The sequence below is a fragment of the Perognathus longimembris genome, chromosome 6, assembly GCF_023159225.1.
Source record: "Perognathus longimembris pacificus isolate PPM17 chromosome 6, ASM2315922v1, whole genome shotgun sequence".
Lineage (NCBI taxonomy): Eukaryota > Metazoa > Chordata > Mammalia > Rodentia > Heteromyidae > Perognathus > Perognathus longimembris.
In genome coordinates, this window is record NC_063166.1 from 5,699,811 (window position 1) to 5,726,286 (window position 26,476).

The 26,476-nt window shown below is 44.3% G+C and overlaps 1 protein-coding gene across 1 annotated transcript in view; it reads right to left on the reverse strand.

Moving 5' to 3' along the window:
* The window catches only part of Runx2 (RUNX family transcription factor 2), a 172,694-nt gene that overhangs the window by 17,260 nt on the left and 128,958 nt on the right, over positions 1 to 26,476 (reverse strand). Inside the window, 1 exon segment of the mRNA XM_048347677.1 lies at positions 11,231 to 11,392. Within this exon segment, the coding sequence (XP_048203634.1) occupies positions 11,231 to 11,392 (162 nt within the window).

The window sequence follows — 26,476 nt, forward strand, 5'->3', positions numbered from 1 at the left end:
GAATTAAGAGTGTGGCTCTTTGCATTTGATAAGATTTTAAAAGAAGAGACATTTCATTAGTTTAGTTACCTCTTTTCCAAAGTTGTTCTTATAACTTGTTCTACATATTAGCAAACCTAAGGGCTCACTTACAGTAACCATGCAGTTTCTCTTTCCTTTTTTTTTTTTTTACCAATAGTGATTGATTAATACTTCCTAAGAAATCAATGCTCAATGATTTAACAATTTAATACTAAGACCTAGTGATTTTGTGGATGCCATTCTTCCTGAAAAGTGTGTATTACCTTGGCTGATTTGTGCTAATATGACAAAGAAAATGCCTATCAAGAATACTTACTGGTTGGGGCTGGGAATGTGGCTTAGTAGTAGAGTGCTTGCCTTGCATGCATGAAGCCCTGGGTTCACTTCCTCCATACCACATAAACAGAATAAAGCCAGAAGTGGCGCTGTGGCTCAAGTCGTAGACTGCTAGCCTTGAGCAAAAGGAAGCCAGGGACAGTGCTTAGGCCCCGAGTTCTAGCACCAGGACTGGCAAAAATTAAGAAGACTACTTACTTGATGTGGATGCTATTCTAAATTCAGTAAATAGATGGATACAAGCATATGAGCATAGGTGTTAAAGCATAGAGTTAGCTGTGTTGCTTCAGACAGTCAGAGATGTTGGTAAATTCCATAATCATCATATGCTGGGATCATATTTGTACAGAATAGAAGTAAAGGTACATGGCACTTGTTGTCAGTCTCCCAGAGGACCGCCCCTCTCCATCTCCATCAGCCAATCATTAGAGCCATAGCATTAGCTAAGAGCTCAGCACAGGGAACACCAACTGCTGGGCAGCTTCTGCTGCTGCGGAAGGCAAGATATCCCAGGAGCTTCTACACACGTTCAGAGCACTGAAGTTGGAAGGGCAGAGACACAGAAGGGAATTAGGAAGTCAGGCCTTTGGCACAGAGGAGCTTTCGCTCTAGCTGTAGTTCTGGAGAGAACAGAGGATTAGAAGGCTAGGTAGGCCCTTATTAGCACAAGGGAGTTTTTCAATCTAGTTGAGAGAAGACAAAAATACATATTTTGGTCATATCTTACCCAACATCACGAAGCCACACACAACCTAGGTAATTTTGTTTTACAACATAATTGCTGAAGCAATCAAAGCAGAAAATTCCCTAAAGCGGGTAATTCCAAGTTGGTTATAGATGTGAACTAACAGAGTAGACTCGTGCCACATAGATCCTGGGCATCTTTAGTTTACAGTGTCCTCTACATGTACTGGCATAAATCGTGATGTGACTGTTGTCACATTGGTTTTCTGGTGTCTCCCAGATGAGACTTCTCAAAAGTAGAGACCATGCCTTCTCTATCTCTTTCATTCACTTACTCTCAACACATTGCGATACATGCTAAGTATTTGCTTCGTTGGCCTGAAATGGTTACAGTGAACTAAAAAGAGACATATCATGTAGGAAGGAATACAAGAGGCCAGTAATAAATCTTATGACATTATTAAAACACAGAAAGTTCTTAGGCAGATATTATTACCTGGATTTAATGAGGTAGAACTTAACAAGAGTAACTAACTACCAGTGTCATACTTGGTTCCATAAGCCATGAAAGTAAGCAGAAGAGAGCCCGGCACCAGTAGTTCGTGCCTGTGATCCTAACTACTCAAGAGGTTGAGATCTAAGGCTCGAAGTTCAAAGCCAGCCTGGGCAGGAAAGTCCCTGATATTCTCATCTTCAATTAGCCATCAAAAATGCCAGAAATGGCGCAGTGGCTCAAGTAGTAGAGCACTAGCCTTGAGCAAAACAATTCAGGGATAGTGCTCAGGCCCTGAGTTCAAGCCCCAGGACCAGCACCAAAGTAAAAAGTAAGTGGGAGAAAGGCAAAGTAGCAGAAGTGGCCAATATTGGAATACGGCGTGGTCCTGGGGCAACCGCCTGTGCTGGCAGAGGCTGAGCACAGAGCGCTGCTCTGGATGGAAGGCAGACATGGGACACTGACCAGCTATAGTGTACCCGAGACAGATGACTGGGACAATAAGATACTATGAGGCTACATCTCCCAGGAAGGGAAGGAGAAGCACAGGGGAAGACCAGCCTAAAGACTCCGCGAGAAGCTGTGGGCAAGGGAGTTGTTGAAAACAGAACTTTTTGCTTTCTTTTAGAAGAACAGCATTACATCCAGCTTACGACTTAGCTAACATCATTTTCTCAGAAACGCCTTTGACACTGTATTGCATGATGGCTGTAATCACTGTCAGGCTCTAAATTAGAAATCAGAAATTCTATTTGGTTTCAAGCTGGACCTAAAGTATTTTTTGGCATTATTACTAACTGTTAGCAACAAGTTCTGGAAACAGATGCGGTCTTGATATGTGTTCTAAATATGAAACACATTGCAAAGAGACTTGAAGATAAAAATATATACTGTTTATGTATACTCTTACTGGGCTATTTCCTGTCCTTATCAGCAATGAAAGTTTCGCTTCTTTTTCCCTTTCTTTGTTGTTCCAGGTGAACAAAATCTATTATCTTGGCTCTTCCCTTTTTTTCTACATGCCCAGTTTTTCCTTTCCTGTCTTCTTTCCCACTAATATTTACTTATTTCATTATATATTACGAAGCACCTACCAACCCCAGGTCGAATGTAGGCTACAATGACTCATGAATATGAGTCACTGTTTTTGAAAAAAAAAAAAACCGACATTTGGTAAAAAGAGAACAGCATATAATCAAATTATCACACTAAAGGGAGATGGATGCATGTGACAGCATGTCCAAAGGACGGAGTGATATGTAGGAGCAGATAGAAAAGAACGATTCTCTAAGGCGCCAGGTGGTGACCTTGAGGAAGCAAGATGGCCTCTGGTCACCAGGGCAAAGAAGTGGGCCAGAGAGAAGTGGGAATAGCAGGTGCACCTCAGGAACACCAGGCAGGTACAGGGGGGCACCTTCACCTTGAGGAGTCAAGTACTTGGGGACGTAGCGAAGCAAGCACAGAAATGAACTGTTATTTTTTTTAACGAGGTCTGTTGTGTATTCTGGTTGATACAGACAAACAACTAAAGGTGAATGCTTAGCGGTTTGTCTGTCAGCAAAATTAAGAAAAATACTTTCATTAAGAAATAGACTAAGTGGGGCTGGGGATATAGCCTAGTGGCAAGAGTGCCTGCCTCGGATACACGAGGCCCTAGGTTCGATTCCCCAGCACCACATATACAGAAAACGGCCAGAAGCGGCGCTGTGGCTCAAGTGGCGGAGTGCTAGCCTTGAGCGGGAAGAAGCCAGGGACAGTGCTCAGGCCCGGAGTCCAAGGCCCAGGACTGGCCAAAAAAAAAAAAAAAAAAAAAGTAAAAAGAAATAGACTAAAAGGTGAGCGCTGGCAGCTCACGTCTGCAATCCTAGCGACTCAGGAGGCTGAGATCTGAGGATGGCAGTTCGAAGCCAGCCCAGACAGGAAAGTGCAGAAACTCTTATCTCCAATTAACTACCAGAAAACCAGAAGTGGTGCCCTGGCTCAAAGTGGTAGGGCACTAGCCTTGAGCAAAAGAGCTCAGGGACAGAGCCCAGGCCCTGAGTTCAAGACCCTTGACAAACCAAAAAAAAAAAAAAGGGGGGGGGGAGAGAAAGGGAGAGAGGGAGGGAGGAGGGGAGGGTGAGAAGGAGGAAGGAGGGAAGGAAGGAAGGAAGGAAGGAAGGAAGGAAGGAAGGAAGGAAAGAAGGAAGGAAGGAAGGAAAGACAGACTAACGATAGGGAAAACTGTTTGGCCCACAGTTTCTTCCTAAGGAAGAAAGGCATAGAATGTTTTCTAGCAAGAAGTATCACTGACAAAGTCATTGACAAATGAAAATACGCAGGGGGTGATATTTCTAGGGGCAAAGAAGAGCACCCTCCAAATTAAAAAAAAAAAGAAGTATCATAGCATTCTTTACAACAGAAGCTATTTAGTCGTAGAAAAATGTTCTGCTAAGCCATGAAAGGACAAAGAGGAAAATCACATACATATTGTGAGCTGAAAGACACCAGTCTGGAAAAGCTGTATGTTGTATGATTCTGAATATATGAGAGTCTGGAAAGGCAAAAGCATAGATATGGTTTTAAAGGGGGGTGGCAAAATGGCAAAAAGGGGGGACAGATGAACAGCCAGTATGCAGTGGGTTTTAGCACAGAGGCTCTGCATGATGCTCTCATGGTGGATACATGATATTGCACATTTAGCAAAACCCACAGAACTGCACACACAACACAGAAAGTGAACCCTGAGATTAACTACAGCAGTTTAGTTGTTCAGCAGTAGATAATAGTGTTCATTATTTGTAACAAATGCACAAGGTACATGATAGCAGAAAGTAGGGGTGCTAAGGGGGAGATGAGAACCCGGTACTCTCTACTCAATTTTTCTATAAACCTAAACTGCTCCAAAAGTTCAAGTATGACCCTAAAAACCTGTGTATATATAACAGTATTTTTCTCCTCTTTTAAGGCTAGTAACGCATAGCATTTACTTGATTAGGCAGACTTCTTTTACTTGAAGTCCTAAAACAAATGAACAGAGGTTATATTCCTTCTTGCAGAACCTCAAAAATCTCTGAAAGTTTGCCCTTTGAATGGGTAAAATTGAGGGTTTTTTTTTTACTCTGTAATTTATGTATGACTCTGAAGTTCTAAAACTTGGGTTTCCTCAAATTCCTCTACTCTCGTCTCTGATGTCAATGTATCAGGAGCCAATATACCATAAGGAAATCAATAAACACTCCAGCCGTCATCCGTGCAAGGAAGGAGATGACAGCAAATATTTCAATAAAATGTAGAAGCGCATGTCTCATTGATGCGTGCACACGGCTCCTTCCATTACCAAAGTTTTTCTCTACGTGCATGAGGGCTGTACACGTGTCAGAAGTGCCCACCCCAAAGCGACTCACAAGAACCATGTGTAAAAGCAGAGTCGAAGCATGTCCCCAGATTCCACTCTGAGCTTTGCTAACTCTGTACGGCTACAAGCAACTGTAATTAGTCATACAACCAAACACTTACTTAGCTTCGTGAACCTGGCCCACTACCTCAACTGATCTGGTAGGAATGGAAAATACACTGTTGATCCTTAGCACCAGGAAATCAAGAGGTAGAATAACCTGAGGTAGGTCCAAGAAAGATCCAAACGCCATCTTCTGTGGGCAGAAGGTTAGAGAAAGCAAGATGAACTTGTACTTATAGAGTGAGACAACAATCCAATCAATCTCAGTTGATATCATGGGGGATATTCCATTGTAAATATAGTGCTTGCCTTTGTTTAGGGTCCATTAAATTTAATAACTTCCCTCTCTGTGGCTTTAAACAGAGAACTTCTTCAAAATAAGAGTGGCTCCTATTAAACTTAATTACTTGCCCATGGCTTCTGGGGCAGAGGTATGTTTAGCGAACAGGTGGCTCTTAATAAAGTAGTGGGTCTGTAGTAAAACGTAGATGCTCTAGCATTTTTATTACAGTTGCTTTAACTTTCTGGCCTATTAGTATTAATTGCTAGAGTTTTCCTTTTAACCCTTCTTAAGGCATTGCTCCCTCCTGTGTGTTAAGAGCTGCTTTGCTAAAATAAATGCTCATATATATTTGGCACATTACCGAAGCTGCTGATTTCACAAACTTGACTCAAGAGACTTGAGAGAAGCTGGGTTATAGAAGGAATGTATTTTTTTTAATGAACTATATCACACACCACTGAGTCTGAAATTCCACGTAACAATCCTTCTGACAAACCTCAAGCGAGCCAATGGGTTTTTCCACTGGCACTTCTGAGATTTTGTGGTAATGATAAAATAATTTTTAGTAACTTTATGCATTAGAGCGGTGCCTATTCTGCTGACCTTAGGAGAGCTGAGCAGCTGAGAGTCATAAAAATGGAGACATCTTCAATAGTTCTGTGCAGTGAGCTGATGGAATGGAATTTTTTGATATTTAAATATTTTGACAGAAGAAAGTTAAGGCTCCTTGCCTGAACTGTGGCAAAAAAAAAAAAAAACCCACTCCAAAAAGGATTATAGTTCTTCATTCTTTCCTGCCTGGTGGTGTGACTCTTGCCAGGCGTTTGTTTGGTGGCTCACACCTATCATCCAAGCTACTCAGGGTGCTGCTATCTGAGGGTCTCCTTCAAAACCAGCCCAGGAAGGACTAGCCATGAGACTCTTATCTTCATTTAACCAGTGAACACAAAAGGCTTAAGGGACAGTGCCCAGGCCCCACAAATGCAAAGCCTCTCCCACACCTGAGACAGCCAGCATCTAAGGGCCTCCCCGTGAGTCTCTCAGAAGTCTCTGACCCCCCAGGAAGCAGCAGAAAGAGCTAGAAAACAAGACCACAGGAGGGCTCGTGTGCAATGAATCCATCCCACCACACGAACGCCTGAGCACGATCCACCCCTCAGTGACTTAAAGCGAGGGCCTGCAGACGAGGAAGCGTGTGTCTTCTCCATTAGAAAGAGTAAAAAGAGCTCCTATCTGCCCTCCTAAGTCCAGAATCATGCTTGAGAAATAACTGCACATCTTTCCACTAGCATGTGGAGGGATGGGACTTTGGAAAGGGAGGGAGGGAGGGAGGGAGGGAGGGAGGGAGGGAGGGAGGGAGGGAGGGAGGGAGGGAGGGAGGGAGGGAGGGAGAATGATGAGGTGGGGGGTGAGACTGACCAAGACGCATAGATCTGATTTGTGGGATTGAAACCCCTTTGTACAACTACTTAACATATTTTTTTAAAAATACATCTTGAAGATCAGCAATTACCTACATAGTGCTTTTCAATGACCTTCAGAAGAGTAACTGTAACCTCTGTGTGAAGTCTTGTGAGTACTTTAAACATCCACAATGTCATGGGAAGTGATACTATTTCAATTATAAAGGCGTGTCATGGTTTGGGTTGTGTACAGCACACCACCATTCCTTGCTTTGAAGCACCTTGCTCTTTAACAGAATCACTGAGAAATAACTGGCTACTTCTGTACAGTGAATGTTCTTAGGGAATCACATAAGATGAAGGGAGATAACGTATAAAAAGTATTTGATAAAAACTACATGAGTAAGAGCTCACTGATCATTGTAAAGATGGGGGAAGAGCTGCTTCTGCACTTCTGCACAGGATAAAACTGATTTCTGATAAAAAAAAATTATAATTTAACTGAATGTAATCCAAACTCGTTAACAAGGCAGGCAATTGTACACTATGCACTTACAAAGCTCCAGCTGTCACTGACGTGCTCGTTGCAATATTTAAGACTAAGGTTAAAAGAAATATTTCCAGAGGCGTTCTGTGTTACCAATGCACTTAGAAGATCTGTGCAGTAAAATTAAGGGACGGTAGATAACACACCTTTATCATTTTCTTTTGTCTTACTTAGTTTATACCTTGCTTCCAGAAAGGCTTTGACGAAGTCCACATGAACTGTACAATACCATACTGAGTGTCATCATCACGGTTCAGTAAGTTCTAGAATTGTAAACACACTTGAAAAATTACACAGAGGAAAGGACGCTGATAAAGGAAGTTATAAAACAAGATCCTCTGAAAGTCTCCAGAGAGATTCATAGGTTCCTTGGTCTTTTAGGATGACACAGAACTTCCTTAGAAACTGACCTCCTAAGAGGACCATTCCGACTGTTCTTGTGGCCCCTTTGGAGCAGAACACTATCATACCTGGTTAAGGTAATGTCACTCAATAGTTTTGGTTTTATGGTATAACTGGGCAGCTATTTTTTTAATCCTTTAGTGTCTTTGGTGAATGGTTACCAATTGTAGTAGTCGTCAGTTTTATTAGTAAAATTTTAAATATTTAGTCCTTTCAGTTCTATAAATGTTCACTTTTAGATCTAAATCATAATAACAATGGCAAATGCTGTCTACTGTGTTAAGTGATTTGTGAATGCCATAAGTGTATTAACTCACCTAAATATTTAAATACTCCAAGTGATTTTCATTCCAAATATGTTCTATAGTGCTCCATGGTCCATTTTGTAAAGCAAGTAATTGCATTTTGACATTTAAATCTGTATTTGTTGTATTCTACTTTCTCAAGTCACATCTTGCCCACAAATATGTGAGTTTACATTTCTAAAACAAATTAGCCTTGAAGTATCAGCTATGATTTATTTGGCACATATTGTGTGTCAGGTCTGTGCTGAGTAACTCTTAATGCCCTTATCTTTCAGAGGTTGTACAAATGGGTTTCAATTCACCATGTCAGTTTATGAATACAATGCATCTTAACCAATGTCACTTCTTCCATCAATCTCTCCCATCTCTCCCAAAGTGGGACACCTTATGTCCTCACAATCATCCTAAAGAATAAACATCTCCTTATCTGTATACTTAAAAGCTAAGTTTTAGGCAATTAAGCTTGCCTGATTATTTGTACAAGCAACGATTCAAACTTGGGTATGAACTTCATTCTTTCTCAGCTGAAATCATGAGACTATTTTTCAAATTTCTTTAGACAGGGGGATGAGAATTGGCCTCAGCTCACAAAACATGAACTGTTCTAGGAAGGATCTAGAAAAGTGACACAGAACCTGCTTGGAGATGGTGGGGGAGCTTACTGGTTTAGCTGTCCATGATTCAGACAAACAGCATTATCTGACACAAGGCATGATGAAGACTAGAGGTACAGCAATGGATTTAACCTAAAGGATCTAGTCATAGAAGCACTAAAAAAAAAAAAAAGATGTTTTTACATGATCACGACTGTGTCATATGTAGAAGCTTCTAGAGCATGGATAGCTCTAGCCAATCAGGAGTGCGCTACTGAAATCCAACTGTGAAACCAGACTCCTGGACCAAACGGAGCCTGAGACTGGCTGCTCGCCGAGCTGGTTGCCAGGATAGGCCCTAGCAAGCACAAACAGTGCCCACGCCGGACAGCAAGGGCCCAAGGGCCCTCCGGGGAGCAGGGCAAGACCGGGGCAAGCGGGCTTCCTCCAGCTCCCTGACAGTCCATCTACGGCGTTCCTTCCTGCTTCCCCACGGGCTGACAGGAGGGATTTTCTGTGCTCTTCAGTGTTTATCCAGCACCTCCCACCTTGGCCCCACATGATGCTTTACCACCAACAACTCCCAGCAGAGCCTGGCGAGGAGGAAGAAACCGGACTCAACTCGGTGTGAAACCGGTTTAAAGCAGGGACTCGTTCCTACCTTTGGCCAAAGATCAATAGAGGGCTGGAAACGTACACTGCGTCTGCCCGCGCCTCCTCCTCGGTGGAAGGGGAGGTGCTGGGATGCTTGGCGGAACTGTTCTAAGGAATTCTCCCAACAGTCCTCAACAGAGCCAAGACAACCTGGCGGCTGCGTGTCGCCCGCGTACGTGATAAACCGCGATGACTCTTCACTTAGGATCTGCCCTATCAGGGTTACTTGCAGTGGCTTCCCTGGTGAATTCCCCAAGGACAGGCTGAATGTGTCCCCAAAGTCACAGTCACTCCCCGAGCTTTCTCCCTCTAGGACCTAGAGATACCCAGTCGTGACGGAGAACAGAGAGTAGCAAAATCTGCTTCAGCCACAGAGGATTGTGTAAATGGAAGCCCCCAAGGGGACTCTGAACTCAAGCAAGTGTGCAAAAACCTGTCCTGTCCAAGTGTCATTTCTGGCCCTCTCTAAAGTAAGCCAGACCGCTGGTAGGGAGTGGGCACTACCTTACAACCACCAACCCGAAACCCTTCCACCCCCCGCAAACCCTGTTCCTGCCTGGGCCTCGGCCTCTGCTGTGTCTCTGATGGATGCTTGCCTGAGGCCGGTCGGAGAAGATGAAAAATATAAATTCCATCTTCCCCTACAGTTCCCCAAGAAACACCACGTGACACGCAAGCATAGCAATGGCCGTCCGGCACCAACGGGAAGTGGTAACACAGTTCTCCACAGAACCTGGCCATTCTCCCCCCTCCCTTCTCCCTTTCCCTACTCACCCCCGTGGCGGTCCATCTGCTGAGGAAAGGTGGAGGCACTAGGATCAGGGAGCCCTTCCTGCTTACTTGCTTGAGAAGCAAAGCCTTCCCTCCTCCCAGGGTGAAAGAGGCAAGAGTCTGAGCTAAGCAAAGCCTGCGGGCGGAGGTTCATCAGTGAGGAAACTCAGCGGAGAGAGTAGCAGCTTCGAACTTGGCAGAAAATGAGAGGGAGAGAAACAGAGACAGAAACACAAAGAAAAAGACAGAAACAAAGAAAGGCATTAACCTGGCCAGGAGTCAAACAGGTGCCTGGAGCCCGATCACTGAGAAGAGGCAAGTGCACCTCTGTGGGTCACCTCTTTTTCTATGAGGGACCAACCTATAGTTTGTATGTTAGGAGAAGCAGAGGGTGGGCCTTATTCCCAGGGCTCATAGACAAGGTTGAGGACCTTTCTTGGCTGGTGGGTATGAGATTCTGGATATCATTCTGGGGTCTCCATGATGAATTTTCCAGGATAACAGAAGGGGCATATACTTAGCATGCATACTTCAACAATGAGCCACAAGTTTGAGAGTGTCTTTCAAGTAGTGGATTTGGGACTACTGAGGTGGCCACGCTGAGCGTGACTGTCTGGAGATGGGGGTTCAGGACCCGCAGTGTCTCCTGCCGTGCTCTGTGGGTTACAGGCACTTCAAATGGCTACTTTCTACTAAGAATTCCAAGTTTACAGACATTCTCTCTCTCTGTCTCTCTCTCTGTCTCTCTCTGTCTCTCTGTCTCTCTGTCTCTCTCTCTCTCTCCTTCTCTCTCTCTCTCTCCTTCTCTCTCTCTCTCTGTCTTGGAACTGGCTAGTATGGACTCCTGGGATTTAAAAACCTTTAGGAATGGAGAGTGGTACAATCAACCTATAATTTGATTTAGAGGTAGACGTCAGGAAAAGAAAGGGACACACGCAGAGAAAGGCCTAGCATAAGACCCTCAGGAGAAGGCCCTCATTATGAAACAGGGTCCCCCCCCTGACCTCCCCAAAATGGGACTCGACTCAGCAGGATACTGAGTGGGTGACATTAAGTATGATCTTAAGAAAAGTGTGCTGTTTCTAGTGGATTTTCAGGCTCTTCACTCCAAACATTCCTGTTTGGTAGACCCATATTTGAGAAGGCCCAGGTGCCCGCTGGCCTCCCCTCGCCCGCACGCCTCTCCTGGTCGATGTGAGCGGACATGAGGCGGACGTGGCCCGTCTCTCGGTCCCCCCGGCCCCTTCCCCGACCCCCGACCCCACAGAGGTGGGCTTTGAGTTACAGCTCGGTCTTTACCTGAAATCCGCCTGGGCACCTCCGTGATGGCGGGGAGCCCAGTGCCCCGCGTGGAGGAGAGGGGGGTGGTCGAGTGGATGGACGGAGAAGTCATCTGGCTCAGGTAAGAGGGGTAAGTCTGGTCGTAGGACCACGGCGGCGAAGACTGGGCCTGTCTGGGGTCTGAGGGAAAAAAAAAAAAAATAACAGAAAAAGGATTTTTAAAAAAATGTCTGTAGTTCAGCAGCCGCTGCAGCCCTAGAGACATCCCATCTAAAACTCAGAAAGGACAAAGCAGGAAAATAACTAAAAATATATCCAAAATGACTATGTCTTGTCGTCTTACTCTTTCACGTCTTCGTGCAAAGAGCTCTCTCTAAGATTTCAAGTCACGATGACTGAGACAAAAACGGATCATCGTGCCCAAAGATGATCTGGCTGTCTTATCACACATAAATACTTCTTTTTGAAGAATATCTTTTTTTTATTATTTTTAAGTGGTTGTACGAGGAAGTTGCCATCCAACAAAGCATTTGGTGAATACAATGCATCTTGCTCCGGCCTTCTCTCCCATCTCTCCCCCAACCCTCTCCTTCCCTCCCCTTCCCTCCCCTTCCTTAATTTTGTAGGCTATGTACTGAAACCATGTATTTTTTTGCCAGTTAACCAAGCAGTGTAGGAATGTAATGCATCTTGTCACCTCAATATTTCTATTTGGCACGTCTGAGAGTCCTAGAAAAACACTCTGCTTGGCTTATTTTTACAAGGGGAAATTACTTCTATCTATTTTCGGTATTCTCTAAAACGCTTCCACTGAATATGCTTTTTTCCTTCTTTTACTCGGGAATTTTTAACTTGTGGATTGTCAGAAACGCGTAGCCCGTGCCTTTGTCCCGTGTCCCGAAGCCATCTTTCGAATGTGCTTGTGGTTTCCATTGCGTGGCTCCACGACTGATGCCATGACGTGAATGAGCCTGGCGCGCCTCGGCTCCCGCAGGTTAGTGGGATGGGTGCGGGGAGGCAGGGGTAGGGACCGGGGTAGAGGGACGAGCGTGGAGGGAGCGTCATGTAAGGGGAACACAGAGGAGGAAGGACTCCATTCTTCTCGCCCAGTGTTGGGACTGGACGGGACTGATAAAGGAGGGGGAGGAACAGGGGAGAACGATAGAAGGGCTGACTCAGATCAAAATGCACTGGGTACATAAACGGGCGTGGTAAAGGGTAGCCCTCCTGTGCAACCACTCGTAGATTTTTAAAAATGAATAAAACAGAGAACAATCTTTAAGGAAAGGACAACATTTCATTTCAAAGTTAACTACCGTGAAAGACAAAAAAAAAAAAAAAAACACTTGAAAAGTTTGATAGCCATCCAGTTTCCATGTGCAGCATAGATGCATTTCTACTCTCAGGAAAAAAAATCACACAAGACAAAAGAACAGGGAGACATTTTTAAGCCGGTTGAAATGTTTTTAAAATGTCACATGTTTGGAATGTGTCCTGCTGTCACTACATCCTTAATAATAATAATAATAATAAAATAGTTATCAGAAAAGCGGTTGGGGTACTCACTGGGCTGTGTGTGTGTGTGTGTGTGTGTGTGTGTGTGTGTGTGTGTGTGTGATCTCAGGTCTTACTTGGCTTTCTTTCTGACTCAGAGCTGGCACTCGACCACTTGAGTCATGCTGCTTCTCTGTTTTGTTTTGCTCTTTGCTGTTGGTCCTCCAGGTCTCAGCCTCCTCTGAGGAGCTAGAATGACAGGTGTGACCCACTGCCACCCAGCTGCGGGGGGCTTTCGATGGATCTCTAAGGAGTTTCTTAGAGGTCCACATGCAAGGCTAAGTAGATTTAAAAGACCTTCAATCCACCTAAGAAAAACAAACTGTAGATTTGCTATATGTTTCCAACACAGAAAAGTATGCACTATTTAAAACTGTTTTGTTCTCACTTGAAGGCCAACCAAAACAAATTATAAACAAATTTTTCCTTACACATGTATTTTACACTAACTTTAAAATTTCATGTTAATTTTTAAACTTCTAATACACAAGGCCGTTTCCAGGAGAGCTTGGCATATTCAAATATGCGTGAAATCAGAATGCTTGGAAGCAGGGCCAGAGTTAGTTCCCCTACTTTTAGTGTGACCTTGGTTTCATTCTCAGACATACAGAGCCTCAGTTTCCTCATCTTTAAAAGCTGCCTAAATGACAGCATGTGAGATGACATGAAGAAAGCACATGAGGCGTTCAGCAAGTACTGACTACCCTTAAACAACAACAACCAAAACTCTTGGTAACGCAGAGACATTTGAATAGTTCACACAAATCTAAACTGGAATGAACACAATAGGAAGAGGCTTAAACTTACTGCACCTCCTGTCACTCTCTGAAAGCACAAGGCTTATTTTTCAAGTATTATTTCTGTGCTGAGTGTGGTGGTTCATACCTATAATCCCTAGCTATGAAGAAGGCAAAGACATGACGAACTCAGGTTTGAGACCAGCCCAAGTAATGGTAGTGGTGAGACACCCCCCCACACACACACCCCCCAAAAAAACCCAAAGAGCTGCAGGCTCAGCTCAAAGGCAAGAGCTTGCCCGCCATGCTCAAGGCCCAGTGCTAAATAACCAACACTGGGAAATAAAAACCACCAGATGTACTTGAATAATTTATCTCTGAAAACTAAAAATGAGTATATTAAAATAAGACGTGGGTTTTTCCTGTGATGATTCCTCTTGTAAAGTCCCTGGTTTTTCTAAACAGTTCAAATAGCCGAGTTTCAACTATTTCGTGCTTATGTGTTCAATTTAGAAACCATTTTATTCAAAGACCGTCTGAATAGTGCACATGAATTTCCTTGAGTGGGAATAATAAAATGAATCTGGATATTGATCTGATGTTCACTAACAGCAGATACAGAGAGGAGAAAGAAGGAACATTTACCTTGGTTTGCAATCTGAATCAAAGTGCAGTACTGCAAATGATACACATAAGCTTTCCCTTCAGAAACCTAAAGGACACTTGATCATTAAAAGTAGTGAATTCTAGGGCTGGGGATATAGCCTAGTGGCAAGAGTGCCTGCCTTGGATACACGAGGCCCTAGGTTCGATTCCCCAGCACCACATATACAGAAAACGGCCAGAAGCGGCGCTGTGGCTCAAGTGGCGGAGTGCTAGCCTTGAGCAGGAAGAAGCCAGGGACAGTGCTCGGGCCCTGAGTCCAAGGCCCAGGACTGGCCAAAAAAAAAAAAATAAAAGTAGTGAATTCTATCAGCCCACTGCACGCAGTTGTGGAATTGCCACAGCGAATCTCTCCCCTTGCTCTATTAATGCATGCTAATAAAAAAATATGTTCTTCTAAAAAGGTAACCAGTGTCTGTGCTTTACAACTCTCAAGGCAGACACTGTGTAGAGTGGAGGCTTTTGAACTCTTAGCGACTGCTCCTTGCGATGTCTTTGCTGTAGACGCTCTTCCTGCCTCACTTATGAATGTAATTCCCTACTCAGAAAAAAGAAAATGGCAAATGGTCTTCAAATGGAAAACACTCATTCCTCACGGCCCAGGAAAGCTACGGCCTAATGGGGAGGAGGCCTCTCAAGCAGCATTTCCAAAAGACAGGAAAGACAAGAACCACACACAGCTTAAGGAGATGGGTTCACGGGACCAAACTTTGGAGTTCAACTTCAACATCCCCATCCGACATTTTGAGCAAGTAGGTCCCACTGTGTGTCTACTCCTCTGCTATGAGTATGTTGTTAGTAGTCCAGGGCCCTCTCCCTAAAACTAAGGGGTGTGGGGAGGGGAATAGGACAAAGAACTGTGGAAAACCACTGAGATACTCCAAGCTAGCTTACACTGATCCCGAAGGACTGAGAGTCCATAACTTAGGTAGTGATACAGCCTTACAGTTATTACCCTTTTGCCAAAAGGCCCCTCAGTATACATGGGAAACAAATGGGGCTCCTCAGGAGAGGATCTCAGCTCCGAGATCCGCAAGCGACTAGCGAAGCTAGGTTAGCCAACTTTCTAAATCTCCAGTTTCCCCATCTAGCCAACAAGAAGGTAGTGCATGGTAAAGTGAATGCGGCCACACAAATTGACTGAGAAGACAAATCTAAGCTAGACTCCTAGCTCTTCTGCTGTACTGAGCAAGTCACTAAAACTTGTGGGCACCCAGGGGCTCAGTTGTAAAATGTGAGTCATCTTATTGATTGAGTTTTTATTTTTATTACATAACCGAGGCCATTTCCGATAAGGTATCTGGCATGCTCAACATCTATAAAGTAGTTAAGTACTCTAGAAAGTAAGTACCACAAGAACTTCTGTTGTGTCCTTTTGGAAAAAGTAGATGAGGAAAGACATGTGAAAGGACTTTGAGAAGTATAAAGTTTTATATAAAAACAATTACTGTGTTTGTTAAGGATCTCATGTGGCCCAAAGCTCTGCCTTATGACTCTGGATATCTTTCTCAAATATGTAGTTGAGAAAGCGAGGTCTTCAGAATGAAAAATCAAATAAGGTATAGTGAATGAAAATTCAGCATCATTCTTCAGGAAAGTAGAACTCTGACCCTATGTGATTTGGGTGGCTGGGTTCACTTAGAGTTACCCCTAAAGATATCCACGATCAAACGTGGTGTCACTCAGTCTAAGGCCTTCCACATAGTAGGTAGTCAATCAACCCCTATTGTATGAACTTCCAGCATGGCTTCAATAAATCATGGAATAATAAAATGAGGTTGCAATTAGTCATTCTTCAACTTCTTCTTAGTCTATAAAAGAATTCTACCAGTAAGGTTTTAGGTTTTATATAAATTTCCTGACTATCACAACATATACTAGAGCAGTCTATTAAAAGATGGTTTTTGCCTTCAGTGGAGGCCTTCCTTGAAGAGATCCAAGATTTAAAAAAAAATAAACAACTTCTCACTAGTCTCACAACTCCCCTAGTCCCTCTGAAGACATACCATAGTCCAACCAATCTCTTTCAAGGTCACTGATCTAAGTGTCTGTGATAATGACATTATGAGAGAGAACGTTATTAAAGAAAAAACAAATACAGGAAATTCCTATGAGAGTCACTAGATTTGCAATAAGTAATTTTAAAGAAGAGTAGATCAATAATATTTTTGCAATCACCCCAACACCTCAGGCCTTCTCTAATCCTCTGGGAATGAGTCATAATCAATCCAACCACAACCATTTCTGGACTATGTGACAGAAACAATTACCTAGCAATTGCCTAAACGTCCAATTTCCTCATCTGCAAAATGGGGAGAAATAAGGAAACTAACTTCATAAGGTTACTATAAAGATGGAGATGATGAGACAAAAGAGTTTAACACATGGAACAAACTCATTACACATTCACCACAATTAGAACCCTCTGCTCAGAACCTTCCCCTTCGTATTTGCTTTCATTCTGTTCTTTGAGCTCAGACTTCCTGGAGCCAGCCCTCAATCTCATCTTCCAGCACAAAACAAGTTTCAGAAAACATCCTATAGTTCGTAGGTTCCCAGTTTAGAGATTAAATCTGCATTAGTCATGGAGCTACCCTGTATGATCTTTTAGCCTTTATCCTATCGCTTCTTGATTTTGATTTCTTCCTTCAAGAAGAAACCCTCATCTTCTTTATGGTATTTTCAAATAACTTTTCAATCTTTTCGTAGGTTAAGAAAAGGCTGCAAATTATCTTCACTTCCTTAGTCATGAAGAAAATATAATCCCATCATAAACATATGATTACAGCATATTTGCTTTTTTGTGGACAACAATTAATGCGTAGAGTGAAGGAAAGTCACCTTAACCTGATCGCCTGAACCATTGCTGAACTCTTGCTTCCTGAAGAAACCTGAAACTTCTGAGATTCACTCTGAACTTGAGTGAGTCAGGACAGGTGACAGATGATTCCTAGCTGTCACCAATCCGTCGGAAAGTCACTACTGAGGAAAATAAAAGGCCCAGCTCTGAAACAAGCATACCAACTAGCCATGAACCAACAGGAAACTGTCTTCCTCTCAACTTCAGGTCTCACGGAACAGGTAAAATCCCTCCCTTCACTCCGCCCCATCCAGAGGGACAGTGATCGCTGTGTCTGGCTCTGCAGAAATGTGCAAAGTACCACGTGGCACCACTCCAACACAAATAAGAATAACTTTGCTTTTGAGGTCTCAGAGGACAGCAGCATTGGTGGCCTTGGAGTTATATCCTGCATGACCCACAACCTAAAACCACTTATACGGTTTTTAGAAGGGAACATTATTTTACAGAGAAGGCCAAAAGAAATGAAACTATCATTGAACTTTTAATATCTTCATGGTATCGAAATGTCAAAAATTGTCTTTTTTTATTAACACAGGAACCATCAGGAAGAATATCTATATATTTCCCTACATTATAAAAATTTTATGCATATGTTTTTGGATACGACAGCTTAAAAATAAATCCTTCTGTGTTGCAATGATGGTGTGCGTGTTGTTTTGAATGCTTGGAAAATCTGAACTAGTAAATATCCTAAGAGCCTCTCAACAGGACTCCTCCTCTACTTCCCCACAAACTTCTCTCCCACCACCACTTGAAACTGGGGGTGTTTGCTTTTCTTAATAGGAGAAAGGAAATCGAAGTTGACCTGTAACATCAAGTTGAGAGAGAGAAGTCAGGTCTTTCCTATACAAATGGGCCTGCCTCACTTACAGGCGGCATGAGATGAATCCAAATGACCACGAAGGAGAAGAGAGCCCCACCGAGGACCCTGGCTGCTCCCAGAAACCCCAAGGATGAAACAGGCGAAAACCGTCGCCAGTGAGTGCCGTGAAAGAAAACTCAAGACGGCCCGCAGGCCCTCATAGTCAAGCCGTTCATCGCGGGCCCCCGAGCTGGGCCAGTGCGCACCTCAGAAGAAACTCCGGTTTCCTGTGTGAGAGCACACACCAAACCTCGCTGCTAAGGGCTCGACTTCCGTGCGTGTGCTTTGTCCACGGTAGAAACCACTAAAAGCCTGAAAAAGGAACCAGGTATCCAACATAACCAATCCTTTCCGCGCTTGCGCAGACCAAGCCAGAGTCGATCCCCGGCATGTATACTTTATTTTTGAAAAGGCTCCAGAGTGAGCACCGATGTCGCGGTGCTTTTCCTTTTCTGTGTTTTTCTTCTTCTGACATAAGTTCTCTTTCTAGGGTGGCGTTTCCTCAGCTCAGACTTCCTGGAGTGTACTTGTCTCTGCTTTCAACGCTGAGCCCCAAACCTGAGCCGTAGAGAGGGCGGCCTTGCTAGGAGTGCTCAGAAGTACTGTCTCATTTATGAGGCAAAAAGGGGGCAGCCCTGCATGTCAATCTCTGTTGAGCTGGACTGTAGCTTCCGAAGTTCACTCATCGGTACGGGGAAGTGAGGGCAGCCACACGCTTCCCAAAATGACACATAAAGAGTCTCCAAGCCGGGCGCTGGTGGCCCCCGTTTGTAATCCCAGCCACTCAGGAGGTTTGAAGTCCGCCAAAGCCGGAGCGGCTCCTTTCTCCCATTAACCAAGAAAAAGCAGGAAGTAAGAGTTGTGCCTCCAGTGACAGAATGACAAAGCTAAGGGCCAGCGGCCCTGTCCCGGGGTTCAAATACCAATACTGCCTCCCCCGTACCTCCTCCCCCCCCAAAAAAAAAGTCTCCGTACTTCCAATGACTGCAGAAACAAATTTCATGTCTGCATGACTGAACTGCAAACACTTGGGGTCACAATAAGAGATGAAAGAGGAGGGAAGATGGCTGAGAAACGGGGGCCAGGGAGGACGAACTGGCTACGGGAATGACCCAGGTCATTCTGCACACGGAGCATTCAGGCATGCAGAGTGGCAGCGTTTCATAAAAAGCCCAGGAAGCCCAGCGCGCAGTGAGTCTGCTGTGACTACCCGCTGCACGGAGGAAATGGATTACCATACCGCGAGGGAGCCCCTGAGCCTGCTCCCCCCACCCCCCCGGCCACCCACCTTCCCTCCTCAGCACGCACATCAGGCTGTGGAACAACCAAAACTGAGGCATTCCAAATGAAACCTATGAAGATGCAGACCCTGCCTCTTGACTATACCAGGGCCAAATAGAGCCAATAATCCTAAGACAGAAGAGCAGCATGACCTTCACCTGTCCTGTTTCAATCATACCACTGCCATCTATAACACAAATACATATTGTATCATACCTATGTACATACACTGATTCTGATTTCAAAACCAATTTACACTAAACCCTCATGGCTACATTCTCTAAGATCCCTTTAGGCTAGACTGGATTTAAGAGTGAGCTTGCCGTTCTTGCTTAACCTCAAGAGCTTCCTCTAAGCCCTGGAAGAGCCTGGAGAGGAGACTTTGGTGCTAACTGTAGAGCTGAGTATCAGTCACTGACCTCTGAGCATCACTGTCCTCCCTTGTAAAGTAAAAGTGGATGCCTCACCTCTAAGCCATCTTCCAGTTATGAAATGCCACAGTGATACCTACTCAGGAAAGTGAGCCTCCTACACCGAGTCCTTTCTGGAAGCAGGAGGTGAGGCAGAGGCAAGGCAGGAGATAAGCCACTGAAGGCTTGCCACGCCCACCCGGGGCGGCCATGACAGGAGCTGGTGAGAGCGGACGCCGCTTGGCGCCTTCCATCCTAGAACACTGGCTCCCTGCAGCCAGAGAGGACCCAAAAGCACGATTCTGACTCCTCTTCCTGTCCCCACCAGGGCTTTCCCTAAGCGACCAAGGCGCTTACTACAACTATTCAGCTGGAGACCAACTCAACTGGCTCACAGAGCTTTCAAGTGAAATACAGACAAAGAGCAGCAAGCTGTGTGGCTAAAGCTGAGTCCTCGGTGTGGAGACGAGGCCTGGCCACGGGCATGCGCAGGTGCCGTGCGAACGGTGCGAGAAGAGGAGCGCAGAGACTCACAGGAGACACTAGCAAGGAACAGACGGAGAAAGGGCGAGTCCAGACTACTACACCCTCTAAGAAATGTGAAGAAAGAAACGAGGAGGAAGTCATGCGGCAGAGGCAAGGAGAAGAGAAGCATCTTTGAAACATCACCAACTTGGAGGCTGCCTGAGACTCACGGCTGTCTTACAGAAAAGGAGAGACCATTCGTGTTTAAAAGGAAAACGTAAGAGTACAAGCAAGACACTTCATCACTGTCACACTTGAGCTGGCATACGCTCATCCGCACTGGTAAAAATCAGTCCAAGGAAGGGAACAAGATACCAGGGGGGTGGACCAGAACTTAAACTATAACTGGGATGGCTAATGGGCATGATGGTTCAAATCATAATATCAAAATCACTGTAGTTAATTCAAGTTTAAATGAAGCTGGTGTTCAACACCCAAAGAGTCAAATACAGGAGCTCAAGCATTATACAAGGCCTCCAGGCATTAGCGATACCTATTAGTACATAGATAACGGTATCCAGGGCTCTAGAAATTATCCCCCAGTCATTCACGTAGTCATTCACTATGGAACTGCGTTAGACACAAGGAATATTAGTGGTGAGTAAAGCTGGACCCAATGCCTGCAACCCAGAGTTTGCAGCCAGGTAGTAAGAACAAGCATGAATCCAGGCCAAGACTGCACAGCAGGCAGAGTCTAGAGGATGAGTGCATGGAATGAAAGGGGTGTTAGGCAAAGAAAATAGCAGGGATCTAAGTCCTGTGAGAGACGATGCCACTCCTTCGGGGACCTGACAGAGGACCAACAAAAGCTTCAGTTGTTCTCAAGATTTCTGTTGGTGCCAGAGCAACAATAAAATCCATGGAGAGAAGGCAAAGCAGACGGGTGGGGCTGTGCTACGAGTTTTGGTCTTTATCCTAAACGCACAGGGAGATCACCTTTAGCTTTCTAAAACTTATCCCAAGGTGACATAATCACCTATGCATTTCAAATCTCCATTTAACCACATCCTAATAGTCAAAGGGCAAAAGTTCAGTCTAGAACCAGATGTGCAGGGAGGGGTAAGCTTGAAAAAATAGAAGTGTAAAGGACACGAGGTGGATGGAGTCTCCGGGCTTCAGGCTTGGGGACTTCGGTGGGCTGCAAGCATCATCGTCTGACTGCAAGCATGCAGCCTCTGAGATGCTTCCAGGCTGGGCAGGGTTGATTCTAGAGGGACAAGGTGACTCTGGGGGCAACGGGCCTGGGGCATTTTGTTGGCTCTGCCTCATGCATTCTGAGTCAAGGGGAAAGAATGGGCATACTTTTAACCCTCTCCCAAGGTGATGCTAATATATGCCAAAGTTGGAGAACAATGAACATAATTTTTGTTCATGACAGTTAGGAACATTTCCCAACATCATTTTGATTTAATCTTCCCTATCAGGAAGAATGATCTTCAAACGGTAAGAGCAGAACAAACATGCTCAGGAGGAAATTAAGGCCCCGAAACAGAGGTGAAGAGATAAGGAAAGAAAGCTTACTGCTTTAGATGAAGTCAAGTCCTCTGAGGTGAATTATGTCCCACAATATTACAACCATTTACGGCCACTAGTAGGCAAGGGGTTTCTAACTGACAGGGAAGGGTTCAAAAAGTGCTCCTCACAGAAGTAAAACATGTCTGCCCACGATCCTACTCACCATCAATCTCAATTTCCTCTCCAGAATAACGATTCCACATGACCCTTGCTATTTGACAATAATGCCTTTATGACACAAAATACCATAGGTATTAGATTCCCTTACTCCATATACTTCATTCTGAAAATGTTTCTGCTTCCAGTAATATCTAAGCTTTAAACTAAGTTTTTTGAGTCACTGTTTGTGTCAACTTGCCTATAATTCACCAAAGAACTTTTCATACTTAATCCCTCCCAGTGACTCAGAAAGCAGAAAGGGTTCACTAAAGTCTGATTCTTAGGCTTATTAGATCAATGGATTAGAAGAAAGCTCACCTGCCTATTGTGTATCTGAACCCTGGCAAGACATATGTCTTATGGCCATTGTAATGTAGACGTAGTTAAAAGGCCTACCAGGAAGTGGTCATTAATAGAGCTCATGGTAAGCTTAGAGAGAGAGATATAATGGTATTTTAGTCCAATGTCTGTCCACTTGTCTTCACCAAAATCTGCAAGGATTAGAAATCTTTCCCCTCTCCAAAGTGAGACTGATTTCTCTCAGAGAATTACCCCCTCTTTACTTCTTTAATATAGTAGATGGGTGAGTTTGGATGAGGAAATAATCCTATCATGCAGAAAAGAGGAAACCAAACAGACAAAAATATACAGGGCTTCATTGGGTCAACTGCAAGATAGGAGAGAGAGAGAGCCTGCCCTGCCCCAGAAAAACAAGTCGTGTGTGGACTGCAAGCCACTGCTCGTCAACACAACCTTGGGGGCACGGCCAGAATATCTAAATACACCCAGAGGACTGTGGTCCTGAGAGGTAGCATCAGACTGATGAACTGAGGAGGGGAAGGCAAATGGCGGGACCACTCCCGTCACATGAGGAGATGGAGAATGTGAAGGAACTGCCCCTAGCTCCCATCCTTTGACCTTCCCAAACGACACTCCTACTTCTCATCACAACCAAGACATGGATTTTCCCAGTTGGCTACTCTTCTCTACCAAGCATCCCACGTGGGTCAACTTTGGAAAGCTCTCCTTCTTCACTGTGCTCTGTCATCTGTAGGCCATCCCTCCACGCTGGTGCCCAGATCAACGTCGCTTCCCGAAGCTCCCTGGGAGGTGCAGTCCCTGATGTCAAGGAGTCACGCGCCGTCACGGGCTCCTGTCCAGTCACTGTCCTTTCCCCTTGTCCTGCTACTATGACAGCAGCTCCTAACACTTAACACGCTTCCTAACCCTCCCCACCTACATCTTTACTCCCTTGCTGTTGAAAACTAACTTGTCAGACTCCCCTTCTCCTCACAACAAACCCTGCTTTTTTTTTTAACTCACTAAATAAAGTTCACCATCCTGACTCCTCTATTTAATCTGTGTTTTAAATACTGTTAAGAACAAATTGTTTTGAAAAGACACAAAAGCAAATCTTTATCACAATAAGCAAAGCCCTAAAAATAATCTGACGGCTGTAACTGGGAATAATGCCACATAATTTTATTCCCAGAAGATTTTTACATATATTAAAGGGGAAAATGACATAAAATATTTCTTATTCTAAAAATGTCTAACTATATTATTGTTACTATTAACCTCAGGTGGGCAATGTGCATCAACACGTGGTGTGTGTGACGCGTCTGTGTCCATCCCTGATTAAACATCAAATCACACCCTCAGAGCCTACAAGCCACCACTGTGCACGTGGCAGCTCCCGAGTTGGTCTTGTAGTTGGACAGTTCCTTCGAAAGCAGTGTTCTGAGCCTTGATCACGAAAGGTAAGAAGGGGTGAGAAAGGTCCTCAGATAACATGTAAATGGGAATGGTGTTCACAGCTGTGTCTACATGTATGCAAACACATAAATGGACACAGGTGCACATAAAAAAGTAATACTACACGGAGAAGGACAGTGCTTTGGAAATGAATGGGAGAATGAAACCAAAACTTCCTCTGGGAATAAATCTAGACAGGCCACAAATGGAACATTCTAGAAACAAGAAGGATCAACCGAGGCCCTCCTCCAGGAAGTCGACTTTTCTGTCACAAGGAGGCACTGAGTATGAAGTATCAATTCCAGATAGAAGAAAATGACACGGTGGGGGGGGGGAGGGGGGAGACAGAAACAAGTTTTTCTCTCAGAGGATCACCCCTCTTTAAAACTTCTCTAAAAGCAGAATCAAGCCAGAGCACCTTCAAAAAATAAGGGAATTCCAGCTGACTGAAATCCAAACAGAGCACCTCTGAGAAGCTAATCTGTGGATGCTGTCAGCGGCAAGGCCGCCCCCAGCCCACCACAGGAGCGGCGGTCTCTAAAGACAGCCCAGGCTACGCCAAAATTCTGTTCTTCCTTGGAAGGGGGACGCCACAGCTGGACAGCCGTGAAATCCCGTTTACACTCAGGGCTCGTGCTCGTTAAAGAAAATGAGGGAAGAGGTTTGTGATCCACAGCTTCCTCTAAAGAGATTCCCTGCTTATAAATAGGTGTCCAGGGCAGGGAAGAATTTGCCTAAAGAGATTTCCTTCTCGTGCCTACATGTGCCTGGCGAGGGGAAACTGACCTGGCTATGCTGCCTTATAAAGGATCTCAGGAGGAAAGACAAGGACTTCTCTCCACCGACTCCAGAAAGCCAAACACAGCACCACCGAAGTGCATCCAACTTCAGCTCTTAAACGGCTTCCCCCCCTCACGATGGGAGCACCGTGAGTGAAGGCTGGGCCCTCGTGTCCTTCTTCACCAAGGGAGTGTAGATTCCGAATGAAGTCGGTAAAAATGATTTTGCTTCCGCCAAGGTAACTGCTAGTGAGGTTATTTCTTATTCTTAGGCTATCTAGAGCAAGCTATTTTTCTCAGATGTGCCTAAAAATATGAACTTGGATACATGCTCCTATAACTGCGATTTAGTCATTAAAATTATTTGAAAGCAACATTCAGATACTCCTGAGGTATCTCTCTTTAGGAAAATACAATCTCTGAGGAGAAGAAGAAATAGAGAGAAGAAAAAGGAAGTATTCCCAAGGACTTAACTTGAAGGGGGATGCAGATGACTTCCTGCTAAGAACCTGGAACTCAGAGTCAACTGTAACAGCGCAGTGGCCTTAGCAAGTCATTCTCTCATGAACTATTCCTTCCACTTATAAGATAGGCTGTTTTCAGAATCATTCTTAGACCCTAACAATAATGTGTGTTAAGACTAGGCTGTAAGCGGCAAAGAACTGCACCAACAAACATTGAGTAGGTACAGAAATGGAGGAAAACAGTCATGAAAAAAAAAATACATTCGAGTCTCTCATGAATGTATGGCAGTGCAGAGAGCCCTGGAACTATCTAGATCTATCGCTTTCATTCCTGAAGTTAACATGAGTGTGATCTCGGGTGAGTTATTTTACCTTGTTGGTACTCAGTGTCAATAATACCATCTATCTCATAAAGCTGTTGTGAGGGTGCATGAGCTAAAACCACTAGAACAATGCCTGACACCTGATATACAACTAATAGCAATTTAATAAAATAAGCTTTAAATAAATAAATACTAGGACTCAGAGAATAGCGGGCCACACTTTCTGAGGGAAGTCAATGACCCATTTATCTGCTTACCACCGAACCAAAAGTCACTACTTAAGGCAATGGAGACACAAAGATGCATAAAACAGCACCCTAGACTTTGAAGAGTTCAAAGTCTGATGAAAGAGAGACCTATTTTGAAGTCACTGTCATCACCACATTGGCCATGATGTAATTAACAGAGCACTGTACAGAGCAATATGAGAGCCTGAAGACTGGAAGGAGCCTTCTGCAGAGAAGGGGCAGTGTTTAATCTCAGTTTTGATGGAAGGTAGAAATGTCTTTGGACAAACAACGTGAGGAAGGGTGCCCAAAAGAGAGAGAACAGCACAAACACAATGGCATTCATTTAAGATCCAAAAGAAACACTGAGTGAAACTTTACCGCAGCTTCCATGAGAGGCTGTCTAGCAGACTTGTGAAAGCATCACGAATCTAATCCTGGCCAAAGAGACACTGAAAATCGGGATGCGAGCCAAGAAAACAAACTCTCCTATGTACTTCCTTCCATCACTCACATACAGAGAAAGTCAATTTTCATTGAATGCTTTAAAAAAATGAAAAAGCTAAGAGTTGTTTTCTTTTTAAAAGAAGAAAGGAAATCACAGAAGCAAATGATGGGAGGGGAAGCCCTTGGCTGGTTGTAAGGGAAGTTTTGTGAGGTATTCTAGAATTGGGTCCAGTCTCCCTTTCCTTGGCATCTTCTTCTTTGCTCCCCTTGAGGACTCCTCTGAGCCCCCAAGCCCAACCGGGCTTCATCTTCCCTGAGTCTTTCTTATGTCAACACCCCCCAAAGAGTTGAAGTCTGTCTTCTCTTCACTAAAAGCAAGATGGCTTCTATAAGAGCTTTCTGAACATAACCCAGATTCTCTCTTGGCCCCTTTAGGGACCCACTCCTCGTACAGCATCGAAACAGATGTCATTGAAGCATATAAATAAATAGATGGTGCCCATCCTTTGTCCCACTTCCTTCAGTAGCAGCCCCTGACATCAAAAGCTCCTTCCCATGGCCTTCTAGAGCCCAAGGACTACACCTGTCACTAAAGGTGAGGCCCCTGTGAACAGAAAAGGAATCTACGTGTTTTATTGGTAACAAGAGTAAGCACAGTTATCTTCAGAAGGAATGATCAACAGAATCGTGGGTATCTACC